Genomic DNA, 24,454 nt, shown 5'->3' on the forward strand with positions numbered 1-24,454 from the left:
GAGGAGGGAACAAGCTTGTTTTCTTCTGCTCCAGAGAACAGAACCCGGAACAATGGATGCAAGCTACAGGAAAAGAGATTCCACCTCAACATTAGGAGGAACATTAGGACAGTAAGGGCTGTTCGACAGTGGAATGCACTCCCTCGGAGGGTGATAGAGTCTCCTTCCTTGGAGGTCTTTAAACAGAGGCTGAATGGCCATCTGTCAGGGATGCTTTGATTTGGATTTCCTGCATGGCAGAGGGTTGGACTGGATGGCCCTAGTGGTCTCTTCCAACTCTATGATTCTATGATTCTATGAAATGGATGTGCCACAACATTTGATTGTCCTGATGTGTAGCCTGTACTCAGGACAAGAGGATATCTTCAGGCCAGAATATGGAGAAATGGAATGATTCCAATTGGCAAAGGGGGTCTGGAAGGCTGCATTTTATCTCCCTATCTGTTTAACCTGTATGCTGAACATACCATACATAAAGCAGGATTAGACATGGAGGAAGCCAAAAACTGCAGGAAGGAACATTAACAATTTAAGATATGCAGATGACACAATATTACTATCAGAAAATAGCAAAATCTTGGAATGATTACTGAAGAAAGTCAAGAAAGAAAGTGCAATGACAGGTTTACAGTGGAACATTAAAAAAACAAAAATAATGACCACAGTTGAATTACATAACTTTAAAGTATAAAATGAAGGTGTTGAAGTAGTTCGTGATTTCTCATACTTTGGTTTAGTCATTGGAGTTAAATGGAGGCTGCAGTCAAGACATCAGAATAAGGCTAGGACTTGGAAGGAAAGCTATGAAGAAACTAGGCAAGATCCTGCAGTATAAAAATATATCATTGCATATTAAAGTTAAGATTGCTCATGCCATTGTACTTCCAGTTTCTATGTATGATTGTAAAAGCTGGGCAGTGGTGAAACCTGATAGGAAGAAAATCAATTCATTTGAAATACGCTGGTGGAGAAGAGTTTTATGAATACTGTGGACTGCTAGAAAGACAAATAAATGGGTATTAGAACAAATCAAGCCTGAACTCTCCCTAAAAGCCAAGCTGACTAAATTGAGACTGTTGTACTTTGAACACATCATGGGAAGAAATAACTCCCTAGAGAAGTCACTGATACTTGGTAAAGTGAAGGGAAGCAGGAAAAGAAGAAGACCGCATTCCAAATGGATAGACTCAATCAAGGAAGCCACAGCCCTCAGTGGTGCAAGAGCTAAGCAGGGCTGTTGATGAAAGAGTGACTTGGAGGTCCCTCATTCATAGGATCTCCATGTGTCGATGTCGACAGCAGTTAACAGCAACAATAAAATAGCACTTTTTGCAAAACTCTGTGTGTGTGTGTGTGTGTGTGTGTAATACCTTTCTGGCCTGCACAGGGCTGACCCTAGCATGCCCTTTATTGATTTATTTATTTATTTTGCATCTGGGCACCCATTGGGAGTACTGTGAACACTGAAAATCTCCAAGGACACCTACACACCAATGTTTGGCTTTGAGAAGGCATTTTCTCAATGCTAGGTATTTTGGTTTAACTTCTATTATCCACACATTATCTGAATAGATTTCCAGAATGAGACAGAGGGTGAGTGGTGGTGATTAGGGAATATGGCTTTAACATTGGGGGGATAATGTGATCCCTTGCATCTCAGGTGACCAAAGAGCTTATGCCAGATGTAAAACAAGCCATATCAGCTTGATGGAGTCATAGAGAACCTCAGTAAAGGGAATCTTGTACTCTTCCTGTTGTGTTTCTCTGCATAAGATCCACTTCATATTTCTTCTCTGTGCATTAATCTCTGTTTTAGAAAAGAGTGATACAAGTATACTGCAGTTAATGAAGTAGGTGTGTTCTTGAGAGTTACCACCTTAACAACAACAAAGCAGAAACAACATAGAAAGACTGTGGATGGATTCCTACATCATAGAAAAGAAGAGTGATTCAATGTGTTTTAGCAAGCTTATTGTTCTAAACCAGTGGTCCCCAAATGGTGCCCTTTAAGAGATTTTGGACTTCTTCTCCCAGAAGCCTCAGACACGTTGGCCTATAGTCTGAGATTCTGGGAGCTGAAGTCCAAAATCCTTTAAAGAGCACAGTTTGGGGACCACTGTTCTAAACTAATAGTATACACATAGCAATAGCAATTACATTTCTATACTGCTTATCAGTGCACTTAAGCGCTCCCTAGGCAGTTTACAATGTGTAAGCTAATTGCTCCCAACAAGCTGGGTACTCATTTTAGCAACCTCAGAAGGATGCCAAGCTGAGTCGACCCTGAGCCCCTAGCTGGTATTGAACTCACAACCTTATGGTTGAGTGGTTGCAGTATAGGCATTTAATACTGCACCACCAGGACTCTTGGGAGGGCTCATGTGCAATGAAACAGCCAGGTCAGGTAAGCATTGGTTAAGTAAACAAAAACAACCCAAAACTCTCTAGAGAACACTTCAAGGCTTATTACAGAAATTATCTGGGTGGCTTTTGCTTTCATTAACCCACTTTACGTATGATTTCTATCTAGTTGGCCAAATTCATAGATCTGTGCTAAGCTGGTGAGCCAGATTTATCTGCTTTTTTTCTCCTCTTGGTTTTGTTCATATGTGCTCAGCAAGGGATTCTAGAGGCAGCTGCTGTTTATTTTTCCTGTTGTAGCCACACACTCCATGCTACAATAAGATCAGCTAGAACAGCATCCCATTCCTTCTCAGTTCAAACTGGGGCACACATCAAAAGTCTGTCTTTCTCTAACCATTCTCCCAATTCTACTAAAACATAGGATGAGGAGAAAAGAAGTGGGCTAGGCAGATGGAAACAGCCTTTGGTAAAAGGAGTTTTACTGTCAGAGACTTTGTTAAGTGAAGTATATCTGTATGTGAAACACCATAAAGGCTCCTGCTTTGTGGGTTCTTCTGTCTTAGCAGAATGTTGTCTGGTGTCTGGGATGACCAAAAGAATACATCTTTCACTTCCAGCCATGCCTCTCTGGCATTGGCTGCTGTTTAGTAAGGAAAGGAAAACAGCACCATGCCACCACTTGTGCGGAAAATGGTAGGCACTTTAGCCTGCTTCTGGGAAATGGTTGGATTGGGTTCCATTCAATTCTTTGATTCTTTGAACTATGCTTGTGTCCTATAAATATTAATTTGCTTTCCTGAATAATTTTTAGGGTTTGACTGCAATCATTTAGCTTGGTCCAAGCTGGCGTTTGCATATTCTCCTATATTCCAATGGCTCTGGATTTGTCATAGGCTAGAAACTGGTTACACTTTTTCACAGAACCTGCCTACAAGTTTAATGGCAAATTGTTGCACCACAGAGCTTTGATGTGAAAATCAGTCCCCACAAAAATTATTGCACCCTCATTAATATCTGTTGATATCTTATTGGGCCAAGATAATTCCTCTTTCTTCCTTCCCCTCCTACAGTTTGTGAGTCCTGCCAGGAGTATTTTGTGGATGAATGTCCAAATCATGGCCCACCCGTGTTTGTGTCAGATGCTCCAGTACCCATTGGCATCCCTGATCGAGCTGCACTGACTGTCCCACCTGGCATGGAAGTGGTGAAAGAGCCAAATGGGGAGCAGGATGTGCGCTGCGTGGGTGAGGTTATTCCCAAAGGGCATATCTTCGGACCATACGAAGGGAAACTCTCCAGTCAAGACAAATCAGCTGGATTCTTTTCTTGGCTGGTTAGTATTCTGTTCTTATTTTCCCAGCGGTATGATTCTTGTAGCAGTTGGTTGTATAGATCCTTTCAAAATTTTGCTAAAAGATCAATGCCTGTGGTTTTCAGGTTACAGGAGTAGCTCTTTTGTTTATAGCCAGTGGAACATTGAAGTATGTGTACTGGAAAAGCAAACTTGGGAATCTAGGGTTTTTTATATTGCTGAATCAAGCTTAAAACAGTTGTTTAGAAGTAAACAGTTCTTTAAGCTTTTTACCAGTCATCACCTGATTCTATCTAGGAGATAAGTGGAAACCAATGTCTAAGATACTAAAAGGTAATTGCCTCATTTCCTTATTCTGGTTATGCCTATCCTCTTTTTTTGTTTTTCAGATTGTTGATAAGAACAACCGCTACAAATCCATAGATGGGACAGATGAAACTACATCAAATTGGATGAGGTGAGTCTAGTTTTCATTTATATCTCCCTTCTCACCTTGCTGTTTGCAGTCTAGAGCGAGAACAATACATATTACTTCTGTCTTTTGGTTGATTCTTTGGAAATTACTATTACCATATTGAAACAGTTGGTTTCTAATTTTATCATTGAAAAGAGAAAATATTTTGTCTGCTTCTTCTGTACTCACTAGTAAGGTTTCATTTGGAGTTAGAAGAAATTGCATCTTCCTTCACTTTCTTTACTTTTCATTTTGTTAAAAACTGCTTAAATATATTTTCCATAGTACTGTAACTCTATTGCTCATGGCAGTTTAGGAAAAATTGTATTTTTTGTCTGTTTCTAACCTCAGCAGTTTTCATTGTCAATCTAAGGCCTTTCAGTAGCTTTTGCAAAGGCATCTCATTAACATTTGCAAAAAGTAACATGTGCTCCTACTTTATTTAAATGCCTCTTCCTTCTCTTCAAAGCAAACAAAACGCGCACACACACACACACACACACACACACACAAATTGGCCAATAATGTGGTGGTATTACTGTTTCCTTATTCCAAAAAGTCGGTCTCTCTCTCCCTCTGCCTCTCCCCCTCTCTCTTTCTTTCAGTGTCTGCACTGCAGACAAATGGACATCCATAACAACAGAACTAACACATTGAGGATAGTAAGAACAGTGTTGTATTTATCCAATTGTGCAGAGAAAAAAGTTTTTGGTATCTCTACAGTGTCCTTAATTTGGATGAAAACATGTGACCATGGAGTCAAACTTGACCCCTCAAATCCTCCAACTAAAAAGTTGGCTAAAATAGTTTTTTAGCTGAAATAACAGTTTCAGTAACCCTGGAGTGTATACATTCATCCAGATTATCTATGCTTAAAAAAAGAAAAGGAGTATGTGGATGTCTCCAGAGACTGGTCTGGTCAAGTGTTTTGTGGCGAGCCAGTTTTCTACAGGAAGTCCACAAACAGGACAAGAATGAAAATACAACCTCATATTCACATTTTCTAAAGAATGAGTTCACTTTTACTGTCTGATTAATTATTATATCATGTCAGAGTCCTAGTCCATCTTTCTGTTTCCAACATCAGCTGGCAGCTTATAAATGGGATCTGGAAGCAATGCTTATCTCCTGTGGTTTTCTCAATCATATAGTATTAAGAAGAATACCACAGCTGCCTTAACACAGTAATGCTGGTAAACCTATTCTCCATGGGATTATCTGATTCTTTTTTAAAAAATAAATGAGCAAACATACAAACATCTAATCCTAGTGGCTTCTAACACTGAGTACTATAAAGTATGTTTTATATTATATGTATTTCTGGTTTGGTTGTCCTAAAATTTACTGACACTCAAATATTGTTCTCTTGGACAGCAACATAATACAGAATTAGGCTAATATCCGTTTTGTCCATGTTGTAGCTTGTGCATTTTCTTGAGGAATTAATTTCTACAAAATTCTGCTAATCCCATTTTCAGACAACAGCAAAAGAAAGGCTCGGAACCCTCAAAGATAGGAAAGTGTCTTGAGATGAGAAGATTGATTAGAGCTGTTAAAGTAACATATATTATTGCCAATTAAACAGTAATTGGCATTCTTCTTCCTGAGCAACCTTTGGTGGATTGTTTGGCTATTGTCACTTTTATTTGATAGAAATAGTATGTTTTCCCTTCTCATTCGTACAACATCTTGAAGCAGTGGAATAGTCAGGGAGCACACATCCCCTGGCTTCTCTAGAAGGCGACAGAATCAGGAAGCCAGCTGCAAATTATTCTATTTGCCCCTTCAAAAGATAGCCTAATATTATAATGCTTAATATAGGCTATGCAAAACTTGCCTATGTGTTCTAGTATTTATAAGAAACAATGTTGTCTGGACTGTAGCATCTGAAGGTCAGTTAATTCCATTTTTAGTTTGTGGTCTCATTACTTGTGCTCAAATAATCTCTTGTTATAACTGGAGAAGATTCCGCCACTTCAGCCATGAAATGGGAGATGGGACATAAAGGAAATCATGCCAGTTATTCCCACGAAAAGTAGAAAGTGTTTGTTTACTTGGCTGGTGGATTCTTTAGGGTTAGCAGAGGTAGACTGGAGGTTCCGCATCCCTCAGTGAAATACCATAACCATGTCTGATGATTAACACATGTACAGTACTGCAGTATTTGAGATTGCTCTTTTTCGAAAAGTTGCCTGATTTGAGACTGTGGTGCTGTGACTTACCTCAGTTATGATGATCAAAAAGTTTAAAAGGACAGAATAAGTGAAAAATGTACCCTGCTTTTCTTTTTAAAATATTTTAATAAATCACTGTTTGAATCTGGAAGTGAATTTTGAACTGAGCATGAAGAATTTGAGCTAAGCATCCTCTTAAATGTTAGCTCTTCAGAGCAGTGCTGAAATGATAAAGGAGGAGGTTCCATAATGATGTCTGTGAGCTTTTCATGAAATTCATTAAGCCAATCATGGTTGTTCTGATCCTTTTAATCAATGTAATGGGGGGGGGGTATCACAAACGGATAAGGGGATGGACTTCTTTAAATTTGCTCCAGAGACAGATAAACATTTTAGATATGCATATTTAGCCATTTGTATGAATATGCCTAAAGCTAAAACTGGAGGGGGGGGCATAAGCATGCATTTAAGACCTCCCCAGTCCTCAAAGCACTGCAGTTATGTTATACCTTCACTACTTGATTACAAACAGCTGAAGAAGATTCTGTTACTACTCTGGAACTTTGTTTGCCTCAAAATATTTACAAAAAGTTTCAGTGAGTGTTTGGGTACTCAGGAGTAATGGGTGTGGGGTTTAAATGCCACCTAGTTTGAGCCCAGCAAGGGTTCAGGTAATGACCTTAAGTCTAGAAGCATACCTGTATCTGGTACTGGAGGGAATATATATCCATCATGCCTAGTAGCCATTGGTTAGTTTCAAAAGAATATCAAGTATTGCAGTCATTACAACATATGAAATACAGTTTACCTAAATCATCTAGAGTCAAAATAAATTTATCATGTACTAATTTGTTTGTTCTATTCTAGAGAAATTCTTTTACATAATGCAAGTATTCTACTCAGCGCATTATGGATGTTGTAGATACTATTTGATAAAGATGAGATTCTTCATCCTTTGCAATGCAAACAAATATCAAAGTGATTTAGTAATCCTGTCAAATTCTAAAATGTAAGAATCCAGAATAGTTTGCTTATTTACATTTTATAATAGGGAGATACATAACCCACTAAAGGCTCTGAAGCCACGATTGCATGCTAATGGTTTCCAATGTACCTTGTAGCTGTAAATCCCCAAAATTGTGCCAGTTAGAATTTTGTATTACTCTTGAGTGGGTGTGGCTGAATGAAAAATGATCATTCCGTTTGTACGTTTTAAAAATACTTTTATTAATTTTATAATAAAATACAAAAATAGACATGTGCAAAAATATTAGGAACTGTACAAAGGTTACAATTCGTACGAATGACATGAATCTTTTCCCACCCATATCCACTGCCACACAGACAACTCTGATGACTGCTATTTGGGAGAAAAATATTTACTACTTTCTATATGTAGTGGAAAGCACTATGTTGATTAGAGGAGAGGCGCCTTACCAAGCTGGGACTATGTACATCTGGTCGTGCATCTTACTTGTAGTAGTATGGGTACTTCCCATTGATTTCTTTTTACCCATTTATGCTTTGTGGGATATTGAACCCAAGGAACATGAATGAACGAAAGAGGAAGCCCAAATTCTCCAGGGAGGAATTGGACATTCTCGTCACTGAAGTGACACGGAACGAAGCCAGGCTGTTTGGAAGGGAGACAATACGTCTATCCCATGCAGACAGGGACAAGATCTGGGAAGGTATAGCCAGAAAGATCACATCGGTGAGCAACGTCCCCAGGTCTGTAAAAGATATTAAGCATAGATGGGATGACATGAAGAGAAGGACCAAAGACAAACTGGTATACATGCAGAGGTCCCTCTCCAGTCCCAGCAGCCCGGGGAGGCCCTCGGCCATTGTCCTGACCGCCCACGAGAGAGCCATCGAGTCGACGCTGCACTCGTCACGCCACACACACGGCTTCCGGAAAGCGGATCTGGACGTGGTTGACAGCCCATCAACCAGCTGTAAGTATTACTTCCTCATCTGTCCCCTCTGCACATATCAGTTCTGATCAAAAATCATCTGTAACACAAAAGCTAATCTAGCTGTATTTTTTTGCTGAGTCTTTCCTGTTGCACTTGATCTTTTTACCTTGTTGCTATTCCCATTCTTATTTTCTTAATAGATTGTGTGCATCTTGAATAAACCTTGAGTAAAATAGTATGAGGTATAATTCTTTAGTCAAATTATCACAAAATAGAACTCCTAGTACAGTGCACCCATGCCAAGAACAGGCTTGCCATCTGTGGATTTGAGCGTCTGCGGACAGCAAGCCCCAGCTTTTGCAATGGGCACACACTCCCATGCGCTCTGGCGCAGGCAGGAGCATAAGCCCATTGCAAACAACGGGATGTGAGGTCTTGCATTTTTTGCCATCTGTAGGGGGATCCGGAACAGATACCCCACAGATACAAAGGGCCCACTATAGAACAGCAAATGTAAAAAAAATGGAGTTTACAAACAAACAAAGAAGGAAAACTAAAAGTTGAACTAAGTCTTTACCATTACATAGTTCAGTATGTCCAACATTAGGAGTTAGTCTAGAAACACATAAAGGTGGCAATGTTTATACTGGATCAGCACTGTACAAAGGAGAAACCATGTGAGTTGCCCATATTGTACATAATCCACGTGGGTGGCCAGTGTAATTCCCATGATCTTTCAAGGCACTGTGCATTTAGCATGCAGGTGCACATTCCCAACTCACGTGGTTATTCCTAGGCCTGTGCCTCATTCCCTGTCAAGAATTTTTATATTAACGAATGAATGAATGAACAAATGAATGCATATGTTAAACATAGTCATGTAGTTTAGAGCATCTTATTCAGAGATCTTACTCAGAGCATATTATCTAGTATTTGTTGGATTCAGCCTTGGTAAGAATTAGGGTAGACCCACTGAAATGAAAGGTCATGTAACTAATTTTAAGTCTCACTGTTTTCAGTGATTCTATTCAAAGTATCACTAAATCTAGATTTATGCCTTTACGGTGGCCCCTCCTAATACACAGATTTGAGAGCCGCACCCTTGAATATATGCGGAGGGGCAAACTCCACTAATTGCAATGGCGCGTGTATCAGGTGTGTGGCCTGTGCCGTGCGCATGGGGGTACGCTCCATCCAAGCCTATGGGGCTTGAATCAGCGCAAGCCTCTGTTTTCACGGGCGGGGGGGGGGGGGGGTCCGGAACGGATCCCCGTGAAAATGGATGGCCAACTGTACTATTAGACCAAGCACCACATGTATAAGAGACAAACCATTTTCATTGCTTTTTTTAAAAAATGAAAACAAAAATGTATGTGATACAGCAAGTACAGTTCACCCTCTTTATTGGCAGACTTGCCATCCATGGATTTGACCATCTGTGGATGGCAAGCCCCAGTTTTATTTAATGGCAGCGTGTGTATGCCATTCATTTTAAAGGGCCTTGAGTATGTGTGGATTTTTGTATCCATGCTGGGGGGGGGGGATGGATTTGGAATGGATCCACTGTGGATATGGAGGTCTGACTGTAATACATTTTCAATGCACTTCATATAGTAATTAATATAGTGGACCAAATCTGTGGTAGGTTCTCAATGAACATAGTCTGCACTGTAAGTTAGGTCTTCTGTGATCTGCCCTGCACATGTATGGCAGTATTGTGGGCTAGGCTGGAGGTCACACAACCACAGATGCTCCCAGGTCTGGTCTAGGACTTGAAGCTTCGATTAGGTACACGGAAGACTGATACTACAGCATGAGCAGGCAAAGAGTCCTGTGGTCTGTTATACCTCATTGTAGCCTGGACCATTAGCAATTTTAGATGTTAAGCATAGCCTATATAATTCTAGCTCTGAACACTCTAGTGAAGTATGACCCAGTACCTCTTTACTCTTTTTATTATTCTGTATTGATGTACCTGCTGTTCTGGATTATATTTGATAGAGGAAATAAAAGGCTACAAAATACTACAGTGGTAAAAAGTTTTTATTTATTCAGGAAGAACAGTGGTGCATTTGTAGTGGTTTTGTAGGTTTAGCCACTCTTGAGCGGTTTTAGCCATTGTGTATCTAGCTGTTTTTATACTGTCTGTCGAGTCCTATCTACTTCTGTGGTTGTCAGAAACATCAGTCAGATGTCTCTCCAACTTTATTTGGTAACACCAGGAAACTTCTGCATGCAAAGTTTCTGTCACTAATTTGTGGTTTGCTTTTGGAACCTTAGACCTTTAAAAGTAATGGGAAATATTGCTTAAGTATGCAAGTCCCTCCAGTAGGAAAGGCAAACACAAATGGTGATTGCTACTAACCCTGAAGCTTCTGGGACCTTATTGTTGTAATCATATTCTAACAGTAGTAGGCGTTTTATGTGTTAGAAGTACACTCGTCCCTCCACATTTGCAGCTTTGACTTTTGCAGATTTGATTATTCACGGATTTTATTAATATGTTATCTCTGGGAATATCTAGAACTTCCAGTGCAATTCTGTGGTCAACTTTAACCAAATGTCACGCTGAAGGACCTAGAGATTCCTAGAGAGAACACTCCACTAGGCATTTGTAGCTCCTCTAGTGCTGTTCTATGGTCAGTGTCTGGCAGATGCTGACCACACAGTTGCACTGGAAGACCTAGAGCTTCCTAGAGAAGTGTTCTCTCAGGTAAACACATAGTGTTTTTGTTATTTGCAGTTTTCCCACATTAACAGGGGTCCTGTGCCCCTAACTCCAGCAAATATAAGGGACTTTATTTGCAGAAAGAGCACTGGTGGCACAGTGGTTAAATGCCAGTACTGCAGCCACAAGGTTGTGAATTCGATCCTATGCAGAGCTCCAAGGTCCACTCAGCCTTCCATCCTTTCGTAAAATGAGTACCCAGCTTGTTTGGGGCAGTTGGCTAACACATTGTAAACCCTTAAGGAGTACTAATTCACTGATAAGCAGTATAGAAATGTACATGCTATTGCTACTACTTCTTTTCTTGATAATTTTGCAACCCAAATAGTAAGTTGCTTTGCCTACTGGCTTAAAAGCCTAGTGGCCTAAAAACGGTAATACACAATCATTTAGTGAAACAAAATGGAATACATTTTGCAAAAAAGGAGCTTCAGTAATAGTATTCTAGAGATGATGATATTTTAATACTATGTAATAGATAATAGTTTTCTAGAACACTGCTATTGAAAGTGATGATCCTTGGATCAGTGCTAATCTCTGAGCCATTGGCTGCTGGGTTTTGTCATGTTTCCAGGAAAGAAACAAACAATTGTACAAATTGATACACATTTATTGCTGTCTCCTGGAACATTGGAAATTAGTAACTGCTATTCCTCCACATCAGATAGCCTGAGAAGCACTATCCTAGAAATCTCTACCCTGTTCACAGTGACACTGCCTGTCTGGGCATCTCTCCCCTCCCCATCTCCCCTTTGCTGATATGTCCCAGCTAAATTGGCTCTGCAGCTTTAACCTGACTACATCATATGCTGTCCCAGATCAATTCTCTCATGGTTTACTGACCTGTATTTCTTAAAAAGCAAGCATTATATCACATGAGAGTTAATATTTTCCAGAAACTGCCAATAGTTTTGGGGAGATACTGTTTTTTACTAAAATGCCAAGTTTATTGTGGATTTCTCTTGAAGTTGTTGAAACAGCAATTTTTAAAGGAGTATCTGCATATAAGGTGTTGGTTATCACCTATAAAGCCCTATATGGCTTGGGCCCAGGGTACTTGGAGGACCGCCTCTCCCCATATAGTCTGCCCCGCACTCTTAGATCAGGAGAAAGACATCTGTTGACGGTTCCAGATGTCCACTACGCTGTCACGAGGAGGGCTTATTCTGTCTCAGCCCCTAGACTCTGGAACACACTCCCTAATGAGCTCCGCATGTCCACTTCCCTTGACGTTTTCAAGAAAAACTTGAAGACTTACCTTTTTCATCAGGCATTCCCCCCATGAACGTTGGTGTTATTTCTCTCCCCCTGAATGTGACGTTTTTCCATTCTGTCAGCCTTGTAATTGTACTGTTGTTTTTATCTTGTTATTTTATTGTATATTGTGTTTTTAAATTGTTTTTACTATGCTGTAAACTGTTATGATCCATGGAATAGCGGTATATAAATAAATTTTAATATTATTATTATTATTATTATTATTAATCTGGTGTTCTTGGTTTTTTCCCCCAAGCTGATGAAGGTGAGGAGATCCCAGGTCCCTCGCGTCAACATGGTTTTTCATCACTACAGAAGGGTACAGAAGAAACTGATCATCTCTCCATACCCTCTTTTCTTCATTCTTCATCTCTGTTGGATCATTCAGATGTTATTAACCAAAGGCAAAACCTAAAGCAGACAAATTCATGTTCCCCATCTGCCAGTAGGGCCCATCAGCCATGTGCCCAAAGCCCACTTTTAGGCCATCAGCTCCTTGACACCCATATCCAACAGACTGACCTGTTCAGGCAGTGCTATCAAGAGCTGGTGGCAATCCACAGAGACATGGCAAATAACATGCATATAATCAGCCAGAGGATGTCTGACCTGAGTGGACAGGTTAGCCAGATGTGCCAGACTTTGACTCAAATCAAGAATGAGCTTCAAAGTGTGAATAATAGTCAGGTCTCTAACAATAGGCAGGGAATGAACCAGCAGACAGCAGAATCAAAGAGCCCTTCTGAACTCAAGTCAGAGCTTAACCAAAGTTATTCTAAACAGACTCCTCTTGTTCGGACTACTAGGTCACGGAAGAGAAAATACCGTTTCTAGTTCTCATCATTAAAACAGAAACAATGTTTAGCTGCTTTTGTATTAAGAAATACTACTGAGTATTATTATTGGGGAAAGTCAGTTAGAGTTCCCCTTAAGAGTGATATAAATTATGGGAACTCAACTGTAGGCTTTGCTCTGTGAACTTGGAAACATAGCACCTGGCTTGTAGAACATGCATTGGAATGTTGTTGTTGCTGCTGCTGTGTGCGCCTTCAAATCATTCCTGATCCTAAGGCCCCTATCATGTGGTGTTCTTGGCAAACTTTGGTCAGAGGGGGTTTCCCTTTGCCTTCCTCTGAGCTGAGAGAGTGTAATTTGCCCAAGGTCATCCAGTGGGTTACCATGACCAATTGGGGATTGGTACCCTGATCTCCAAAGTCATAGTCCAGCCTTCAAATCACAGGTTAATTAAAACCAATTAAGGCCCGATACAGACAGGCAAAAAGCGCCGTCTTGGGGCAGATTTAAGGGTTCCATAGGGCTGGCCGTCCATACACGCCCAGCCTTAATAGGGGCACCTGTTTGCCATCTTGCCACAGCCCCGCCCACATAGGGCACACGATGATGATGTCTGGGCATCTGCACGTCCAAACAGTGCTCGCGGGAAGCAGTGGCATCAGGATGTGTGAGCGTAATTATGGTACTCCTCAAAAGAAGCCGCTCTAGGCGGCTTCTTTTTAGGGAGTGTGTCGGTACCGTGCGGTGCAGTTTGTGCAGGGCTGACGAGGGGTAAAGATGGGCAGCATCAAGCCGCCCATCTGTATCCCCTCTAAATTTCTTTCCTTGACTTTTTATGCTCAGGAAACATTACTCATGATTTGCTGTAATAAACTAATTGCACTTAAAAATAATTGAGCAGTACACAAAATGTATTTTGCTACCTGTCCTTCTGCTCTACTTCTGCTCTATTTCTGATATGTATCATCCCAGGTATAAAAGGCTCATGCAGAAGGCTTTCTTTTTTGGCCACTAAGGGAGACTAGATTAGATAGGCTTTTGATCTCTTCAGTGAAGCTTTTTTTAATATGACTGCTTTCTTGGCCTTAGCTATGGTCAACTGAGGTTTGGGGAATATTAAAACTGCATAGGTTCTGGCAAAAGAAAGGAAGTGTAACTATATAGAAAATATTTTTTTAAAAGCAAACATCATCTCTTCAAGCTTGGAAACAGTCAATCATCATACTGAATACTATACTGTTTTTCTCAGTTGTCAAAGTGGCACAAAAGCAGTTATGAAAAATGCCATCTACTTTAGGTAATCTTGTACTCTTGTAATATATAAAAATGAATTTAGACATAACAGTCACTGAAAATAAGTTTCACTGAAATCATATGTTTAAGAGCTAAGCAACATGTCTTCAAGAAGGGTTGAAACTGGACAGCCTATTGAACTTTTTGGTTGTAACTGCAATTTTTCAAGAGACTATTATTGCAGTTTATCTATTGGCTATTGCATGCTGTACTGTGATTTATCAAAAATTGCCTGTGAGAACTGGAATGAGTTGCTTTTGTAAAAGCACTGGGAGCAATCTTGGATACTGATTTTGTGATGCCACTTTTGCTCTCCTGAATTCTGAATTCCTGTTTTATATACAGTGGTACCTCGGGATACGAATTACCCAGCTTACGAATTTTTCGGGATACGAATAAATCCCATAGGGATTTATTGTTTCGGGTTACGAACGTTTTTTCGGGTTACGAAAAAACGCCGGCGCTGTTTTAAATGGAGCCGCGGCAGAGCCGCGGCTTTTTTTCCCATTAGCGCCTATGGCAATTCGGCTTACGAAGGTTTTTCGGGTTACGAAATTAGCCGCGGAACGAATTAATTTCGTAACCCGAGGGAGCACTGTATACTGTAGGTTACACAGATACAAGTCTATAGTTTGTCATAGCACAGATTTGCCTGCTTATGTTGTTTACTGCTTAAGATGGTGACAGGCAAACAGAGACATAATTTTTCACACATTGTGCCAAAGTTGTCAAAACCCTAATATATCAGAAATGTATCTCAGCCTGGCCTCATGGGGCTTTTGGAATCAAATTATTATTGCATTTATTTATAATATAAAATACTGAAACTGCATGTGAACAACCTGCTTCGTACCTGCATCTATTCCCCTGCTACGTATATATAATGGCTCACCACAAAACTGAGATACAAAAGATAATGTCCTTAGGGCACAACAGCAGGAAAGCATAATCCTTAAAGCCCTGTTTGTAGCAAGCATGATAACATAAACATAATGAAACTGTGGCTAGGCTGACTTTAAATGCACAATAGAGGAAACAACTCATCTGTAGTGTTACTGCTTTTTGATAGAGAAAAAATATCCATGTGACCTAAGATGTGTATCATGATTGCATGATTCAATGAAATTAAGCATTTGTGTAACTTTTGAGCCAGCTGTAGCATCAGTTAATTGCAAATTAACATGAAAGAAGTAATGCACAGAATCTGGAAGTCTTATCCTCTAGGCATTTCACCTACAAAGTAAGTTTTGCAAATTGCAAATCTATTTAGATAGTTAGCTTTATGGAGCAGGCATTTTGCTTATTAACTCTGAACAGTATCCTATGCATTTTAATGCTACGTGGGTTAAATAACTGGGAATGACATTAGTAACTCACCCCTGATGTCTTGAGTTGCCCTGCCAAGATTGCTTTGCATGTTAAGCTGTTGTAAAGTGATGTCAATGTCAGTACAGGAGCAGTCTTCACAACTATCCTCCTTAATGAATTGCTGTTGAGAACTCAGCCATACAGTACTTGAAACAGTTAGCATTCTCAACTACCACGGAGGGTTGGATAATTGGAGCTTCTGGGGTTTCTGGTACTTGAATCACTCTCCTCACCATTATTCAGTAATACATTAAATTATGATCTGGGCTGTTTCTGTCAAGGGAATTCTTTGCAAATTTATGTTTTTTTGGATTATAACTCCTAAAATCCTTTAGCTGGGAGATTCTGGGTGTAGTCCGAAAAGTAACTTTTACATGCTCTGCTTTAAAACAGTATAAGTGAAACCCCTAGATTTGAGAAAAGTAGAATACTAATATAGAGAGAAATATGACATTAATAGATGAATAAATTTCATAGTTTTTTTGTGGATTTTTCAGGCTATGTGGCTGTGTTCTGGAAGAGTTTATTCCTGACATTTTGCCAGCCTCTGTGGCTGGCATCTTCAGAGAATGCTGGCATGGAAGTAAGTGGGTTATACTGTTTATGCTGTGTGACCCTTGTTTGAGAGGAAGTGATTTACATGTTAATCTGTATGTTGGTCTGTTGTTGATTCAAGGCCAAGGGTCACACAGTATATATACCACACTCACTTCTATGCCAGCTTTCTCTGAAGATGCCAGCCACGGATGCTGGCGAAACGTCAGGAATAAACTCTTCCAGAACATCCACATAGCTTGAAAAACCCACAAAAAACTATGGATGCCGGCCCTGAAAGCCTTCAACTTCATAATAGATATCATAATTTACTATTTTCTGTAGGAAATTAGCAACATGGGATATGTTATTTGCTCTATGAAATGTTTTATTTGTATAATCCCACTAAGGATGCTTACTTGTATGTGATGGCTTAAAAATTTGGCATGTTTAAGTGCCCCGTTTGATTATATTGCTGTGCTTATCCTGATGCTATTTAAATATAATGGAAATTTATCTTTATGACTATTTTTGTTAACAATAAATATGCAATACTTAAATCTCAGACTCTTTGTTGGTCATTTGTTCTTGACACATGTGTGTCTGAAGATGGGCTTGGAGAAAATCAGACACATAAGTTTTGACATTTAGCTCTGCATCCCTCATAATTCTCCCTTCCCCCAAATAACCACACGTGATACTTTTCTGGCTTTACATAATTTTCAGGATCTTTTTGCTACACTTTGTTTGTTTGTTTGTTTGTTTAATAAGTCTTCACTTCTCAACAGTAAGCAAAGGAAAGGTATTTGGTTAGAAATGTCCTTAATGCAGACATAGGGCCTGAACAGACAGGCCAAAATAAAGCTGCTTTGGGTCACTTTGGTGGTATGCTGTTTAAATGATGCGTGCATCCTAAGAGGCCAGAAACCGTGCCAAAGCCATGCTCCAGTCCTAAGGACTGAAGCGCAGCTTTGGCACAGCTTTTGGACCCTTAAGATGTCTGTGTCATTTAAACAGCATACCTCCAAAGTGACCCAAAGCAGCTTTATTTTAGCCTTTCTCTTTGGGCCCATACTTTAGTTAACAATGCCTCTGGCAAAGAAACTGGTTTTTACAATCCAGGGGGGGGGGGGGGGGAGCCCAGCCCAACCTCCCTTTTCTTGTCTATAGATGTCCATCTCTATAGATGGAAGTATTTGGTTGGTTGCTTGTTTGTTTTTGAAGCATTGGTTTTGGGAGGAAGGTAAAGGAGGGCTAGAGAAATACAGACTTCTATTGAGTCACAGTATTGAGTCAGAGTAGCATGTCTGCAGTAAACAATGCAATAAATATTGACCCAGAAGCAATGGGATTATACTCTAGGTGATCTTGCTGTAGCTGTGTGTTTACGTACAACAGGCAAGATAAATAACTGCCTCCACTTATGGACCATGCGTGAAAAGCAAAACAGAAAGAAAAGGGGAAAGCAGATTAGCCTGCCTCACCAGTTACCCTGGCATGTTGAAACACATAAAAACATCTATAAATTTCACCACCAAAACAGATAAATAGAAAAGTTAAGGTTGTTGAAAGAAAGAAAAATAATCTCCGGAACCATTTTGAAAGAAGCTTTCAAGGCTCTCTAGAAGATTCAAAATATTTTTGTTGGTTTGTTTGCTTATGTATGCAAGGTTTACCTGACTGTGTTGTTTCATTTCACATTTGCAAAATGTTAGTTTTGAATAAAATTGTTTGCTGTAACATACTGAACTGCTCTTCTGTTCTGTGGGGTAGGAACTTATCCCTGTTCTTTCCATATTATTTCTACTTCTAGTACCAAAGTTTCTGTTATAGAAGTAAAGCCCAGGAAAACATATATTTTGTTAAGTAAAGCATACCTGTAATATTCAGTCCTGTTCCTTAGGTTCATTTTTACACGTAAAATACAACAGTGCTTGTTTTCACTGTTATACAAAAATTCAAATTCAAGTTACCATTTTTTTTTTAAGATTTCTTATCTATGAACTATCTCATAGGATTTGAACTATAGCTCTGTGTAGTGCTATAGGAAACTTGGGCGGGATACACACCGCCATATAGTACGTATTGTATACATACTAGGGTTAGGAAGGGGCGGTGCTTCCGCACCCCTCTAACCCTAGTACGTATACAGTACGTACAAGATGGTGGCGCCCCTTCCACATGGGCGCCGCCATCTTTACGTACTGGACGCATAGCGTCCAGACGTGTCGTGGTGCCTATGACATCGCGAATGCGCCTGCGGCGCCTCGCAACGTCATAGAGGCGCCGCAGAAAGAAGCTCCGAAATGAAGCTTCTTTTTTGCTCCGCGCAGGAGTCGCGCAGTTTGGCTGCTGCGGCTCCCGCGCGGAGCAAATGGCGCCAGCGGGGGAGCGCCGCAAAGCGGCGGTTTGTATCCCGCCATAGATAAGTATATTGAATGAGGAACTTACATGAGAGTGTATCAGAGGCTTCTTCTGAATCAGGTTTTGGGGATGTGCCACATATACAGTTGGCCCTCCTCATTTGCAGCTTTGACTTTTGCAGCTTTGTTTATTCATGGAATTTATTAGTATGTTCTCTCTAGGAATCTCTAGGTCCTCCTGCATGACTCTGCTGGAAGCTGGAGGATCTAGAAATTTCTAGAGAAAACACTTCTTTAGGCATTTTTAGGTCCTCTAGCATGATCAGCTTCTGGAGGATGTTGGCCACAGAGTTGAGTTGGAGGACCTAGAGATTCCTAGAGAGGTGTTCTCTCAGGTTAAAAAGAAAGTGTTGTGTTTTTTTAATGTCCAGTTTTTCAACTTTCATGGGGGACCTGTGCCCCTAACCCCAGCAAATATGATAGGCCCACTCTAAATGCACAAATACTAAAATATATATTGAAAAGTGATTAGAACTGCTAGAACACTGACCAAAGTTTATTTGGGGGGGGGGGGTCTGGTGCATCTATAAAACACAGTGGATGTTCATTCAAGTGAATGCATATATGGAGCTGCTTGGTTTTGAACTGATTCTAAGATTCTCATTTTTCTTTTTCCATTTTTAAAAGCTGTATACACACACACACACTCCAGAAAAACAAAACCTGGTTGGGGAATTCCTGTCTCTAAATGTCTAAGTCAGGATGGGGAACTTGTTTTGGATTGCAACTCCCATAATCCCTTACCATTGGCCATACATGTTAGTCTCACTAAAAATAGTGACATCACTAGGGTTAGTGTCACCTCAGTGTGGTAACTTATGCTGTCACCCCTAGGCTCAGAAGTGCCAGACCAATTGGCCCCCAGGAGTAGATTGTGCCCCTGTGGAACAGAAAGACTCCATCTACTTGCCGCTGATAGCTGGAAGACTGGGGCACCCAAAGGGACTGTTGTGTTCCAGATTGTTCTAGTCTCCTTTCCTTGTTTGCGAGTTCCAAAGGTGTCCAGACACCATTCGGCATTGGGAGAAGCCTCCAGGAGTTTGCCGTGGCTTGCCAACAGTGTCCTGGCTGGCCTCCTTGCCGCTTCCAGATGGGTTGATCAGGTTCTTCCTAGTCCCTTCAGTCTCTGGGTGTCCCAGTCTACCCATGGATAGGAACTGGGGTGCACATCACACTGGAAGGCAAACATCACTCTCTGAGGTGTCACCCAGTGTGGTCCACTCTCCCTGGACACCCCCCCCCCAGAAATGCCTCTGATTGAAAGTCCATAGTTGCCCATCAGAAACAAAGAGTGGTTTTTGAAAATTTTTCACTTAGTTGGAAATACGCACAATCTGTTCCCTGGTTATCTTTACCCTGGTGTAGCAATGTGTGGCAGTGAAGCTGGATGAGAAAGCTTAACTGCAAATCCAGAAACTGCTGTGTTCTTTGTGGTTTACCCAACAATTTTTATACACTTTTTCCTATGTATGTTACATGCCCAGTGAGGGAAACTGGTGAATGCTGTTTCCGTTATCACTGATATCCTGGCCTCTGTACATTCTTCCTTAACAATTGTTCAAAACCTGAGAAGGAAGAAGGCTGTCTTATGAAAACATGAATAAACGCCTCAGCACACATTGCATGTATAGAATAAATCCATTTTACCACAGTACAAGATAACTTGGTTTGTTGTTGGGAAATAAATGTAGTCCATACATGCATAGTCTTCTTAAGTGTTTATATCCATTTTGAGTATGACAAGTGCTAAAGTTTTCTAACATTCTCTCTTACTCAGTACATAAATATGGTTCAAAGTCTGTAGCAGTTACTTCTGCTTCTTTTTTTCCTAGCACTGTAATTAATTATTTCTGCCACCCAAAAGTGTTCATTATAATACAAGCTTTAGTATTAGATTTGACTCCCATGCACATATTAGAAAGATGTTTACCAGAAATGAAAGTATTCAGTGTAAAATATGATAAATTACATTGGGGGTAAAAGCTAAAACCATTCCCGTTGTTTAAAATGGAGTATTCCCTGGAGCTGCTCTTACTTTCAGTGAAGTAATACAGCATGACCCCTGCTCATCTCTTATTTAGCTATGTACATAAATGTGCACAGTCCTCATTAATTTCAATTAAATCTTTAGCAGACCTCTCTTAAAATCCCAAAATACTCTCTGGTTCTAGCAATCTCTTTTATTCAGTTTATAAAACTAGAATGTTTGAAAATCTGTAATGTTTCATTTGCATTTTAATTTTCCAACTCTGTATATGATTTAAGCATGCAGATTACCAAAATGCAAATACCTGTGAATGTCATGATGAATCAAAGCAGGGGAGGGGAATTTCTGGCCTTCAGTAATTCCCCATGCAACTTAGAATAGTTCCTCTGGTCTTATCATCAATCAGTTATCAGATTTAATTGTAGGAAGATTTTGCAGTGAAATGGAGACCAGGATTTGAATTGCTGCTTAGCCATGGAAACCAACAGGGTCACCTTGGACAAATCAGCCTCAGAGAAAGGCAAAGGCAAACCCCATCTTAACAAATCTTGTCAAGAAAACTCTACGATAAGGTTGTCTTGGGGTCCCCATAAGTCAGAAACAACTTAAAAGCATACAACAATCATTTTTGCTGTTAATTTGGTGGCCTAGTAAAAGGAAAGATAACTGATTTTCTGAAGTTATGAGAGTGGCATCCATCTTTGTGAGAATCAGTTTTTCACTGGATGGGCATTCCTCTCCATTTGTTTTGCACTGGTATAATGGCAACAGCATGACTGTCTAAGACAGTTTTACTCCTTATACTTCCAGGTATTTCCACAGCTGTCTCTTTCTGTTAGATGCCTCTGGTAACACAGAAAGAAAGAGATGATTGAGGGAAATCAGATGTGCTCCCCCCACCTTATTTTTATGTTATTTTTATGATGGTTGAGGGTTTCTCACTGCCAGCTGCTTTATGAAAGAGGTTTGAAATGACTTCCTTACAGCAGCAATTCCATGTAGTGGTCAATTATGAAAGCACCTTTGGTTCTAAGAATGCAGTGGCAAGAGAAGTCCAAGGGAGGCACTAGTTTTATTTTAAGCCACTGTAAACTTTTTAGGAAAAGGCATACACTTTTGGTTGGTGACACATTCTTTGAGTGCTGATGACAATTAAGGGGCTGTGCAGACAGCCCCTAAAAGGCGGCCTGCAGGCACCTCCATTTTTGCCGGATTGGGGTTGCGGCAACCGCATGCAGAGACCCCGATCTAGCTTTTCCAGGGTGCAAAAAAGAAGACACATTAAAGTGGCTCCTTTTTGCACCTGGAAAGGCTGCAATAATAATAATAATAATAATAATAATAATAATAATATAATAATAATATATTATTATATTATTATTATTATATTATTATTATTATTATTTATATCCCGCCTCTCCCTGTATTGGCTCAAATAGTCATGGCAGCGTGGCTTTATGATGCTTCTTTGGTGCTGCATCATGCCTCCCTGGGGCCAGAGCTGGGGTATGCATCCTGTTGATGCTACACCCTGACTCCGCTGCCAATCCGGCCTTTGTGGCCAGTGTGTACAGGGGGTAAGTCTCTTCCCAAGTAGAAACAACAGGCCTAGATGAGTTTTAAGAAATTGTTTAATATTCCTGAGGTGTGCATGTTATTTTCTTATAGCTCTGTCAGTTTGCATGTCATTATTCATGCCATCCGACACTCCTGTATCTGTGGCTTCCTTTGAAGGTCACCCCTGCTGCAACTGTGGCTAAGGTTTGTTTAATTTCTATTAAGCTTCAATGCCTGCCTCATCCTTGTCCTCAGGTATGTGGCCATCTCCCGAGAAGAGAGAGAACAGAACCTGATGGCCTTCCAGCACAGTGAGAAGATTTACTTCCGAACCTGTCGGGACATCAGGCCAGGGGAGAGGCTGAGGGTCTGGTACAGCGAAGATTATATGAAGAGATTGCACAGCATGTCTCAGGAGACCATCAACAGAAACCTCACAAGAGGTGGGTGTTTTTCCTTTATTCATTCTCACTGCTTAAAACAAAACACCTGAGTACGTTTATAAGCTAGGCATGCAGGTATCTTTTTTAGAAAAAAACTATTTACATAAACCAAAGAGGGTTTTAAAAAATCCAGCATCATCAGACAGCTAACTCAAATAAACAGACATCCCAGCGTAAGCAAATTCATTACGAACGTGTGTGTGTGTGTGTGTGTGTTGATAGCTTTTATTTAATATTTGCCTAGGAGGCCAGGAGGCAAACTGACTTGAAAGAGATGTTCTCTGATACACTGGACTTTCTGCCTCATGATATGTTATGTCATCTTTGCTCCAGTGTAAAAGGTCGGTCCAGAAAGCTTCACATAAAATGTATTTCACTGGTAGAAAACTTAAATTTGCCACTATATTTATATGTGACAAAGAGCAACAGACAATAACATTTATTATGACACTGGACAGGTTTACGTAATATATACAGGAATGCCTGTAAGCTGTGTAAATGATCATAGCTCACCTTTGCAGGGAGGAAGGCCAATCCTGGGGGTTTTGTCACTAGTAGAAACTCCAGGCTTTCCATAAATAGTGTCTCTATGTGCAGGAGGAGTGATGTAGAGAAGAGACAAAGTCTCAGGCTGTTAAAAGATTATTTTATTCTTGCAATTAGCCCAGCGTATTTTGGCCTAGTAATATTTAATAGCTTTCTTCATTAGGAGTAACAGAGAACTCCTCAAATATATCTGTCTCTACTAGCCTTAGGATACCACCTCAGGAATTGTTGGCCTTTTCAGGAACATTTGGCTTTTTCCTTCCATGCTCAAGCAGGGATCAGAATTGCTAGATGTGCTTTTCACAGTTCCCAGCAAATCTAGCAGTTATGAACATTGGTGAGGGAGAAAATGTTGGAGAAACAAGGTTAAGCTGTGGAGTTCCTCTCATCCCTTTGATTGCTTCTTCCACACACTGTTAGAAATTTTTCACATGTATAAAGTATGTTGTACTGGAGCTGTAAAAGAAGTGTAATGTACAGATTGGTCCTGAAATATGAAACAGTGTCTGTGTCTGCATGGGCCAAATACCACATCCTCCCAACCTCCTCACAGCAGGATCCAGTCCCCTGATCCTGATGCAAACTGTCCAGATGACATATGGCCAGTTCAGCACTGAACCCATGACATATCATTCTTAACACAGTTTAAAAAACCTCACCTTTTACTCTTTGATCTTATAAGAAAATCTGGAACCCTCCAGAGCAACACCAGGTGGCAGTTCACATGCTGAACCAACTGGTGCTGATGCTGCAGGTTGCTCCCTCTGAGATCAGAACAAGGTCCCCAGCCATGTGATCAACATGAGGCACCTCATTTTCACCCCTGGAGTAAACTATGCTGCTAGTAGCTCCAGGTGGCACAGTGGGATACATATGTGAATAGCTGCCCGGCATTGCTCCAAAGTGCCCAAGTAAAGGGCATGGGGATTCAGGAGGTCAGAATGCTCTGGGCTGCTTGAAAATGCACATAAGAACATTACCATATAGCAAGTTTGTTCTACCTTCTACCCATACTACACATGCCCACTTAATTGTTCTCTGATCTGGTTCCTCTGAAGTTGTTAGACATGCTTCATTCTGTGGTACAGGAAGTAAGGCAGCAAAGCTAAAGGAAAAATAATGATCTAAACAGCTAAGACAGTTCAATTTAAAGGAATCCCCTGCTTCTGTGTAATAACTATCTTAAGCAGGGGTGCAACTCAGTAGCAACCCCAGGTTCCAGCTCTGATGTTTTCAATTAAAAGGTGGCTGGGATTTATTTGGTTCATATCCTAGTGGTCTTTTGCCAGTCAACATTGAA

General features: G+C 40.4%; 1 protein-coding gene across 6 annotated transcripts in view; it reads left to right on the plus strand.

Moving 5' to 3' along the window:
* PRDM11 (PR/SET domain 11) overlaps positions 1 to 24,454 on the plus strand; it is an 86,697-nt gene that overhangs the window by 40,811 nt on the left and 21,432 nt on the right. For 5 of the 6 annotated variants that reach the window (XM_042452855.1, XM_042452860.1, XM_042452865.1 and 2 more), the window contains 3 exons: positions 3,435 to 3,697; positions 4,066 to 4,133; positions 22,421 to 22,608. In XM_042452855.1, coding sequence (XP_042308789.1) covers positions 3,435 to 3,697; positions 4,066 to 4,133; positions 22,421 to 22,608 — 519 coding nt within the window. Of the gene's footprint in view, positions 1 to 3,434; positions 3,698 to 4,065; positions 4,134 to 7,849; positions 8,263 to 12,464; positions 14,634 to 22,420; positions 22,609 to 24,454 lie in introns of those variants that run through there. The other variant, XM_042452889.1, reaches the window with a different exon arrangement.

The sequence above is a fragment of the Sceloporus undulatus genome, chromosome 1 (assembly GCF_019175285.1).
Source record: "Sceloporus undulatus isolate JIND9_A2432 ecotype Alabama chromosome 1, SceUnd_v1.1, whole genome shotgun sequence".
NCBI classification, from domain to species: domain Eukaryota; kingdom Metazoa; phylum Chordata; class Lepidosauria; order Squamata; family Phrynosomatidae; genus Sceloporus; species Sceloporus undulatus.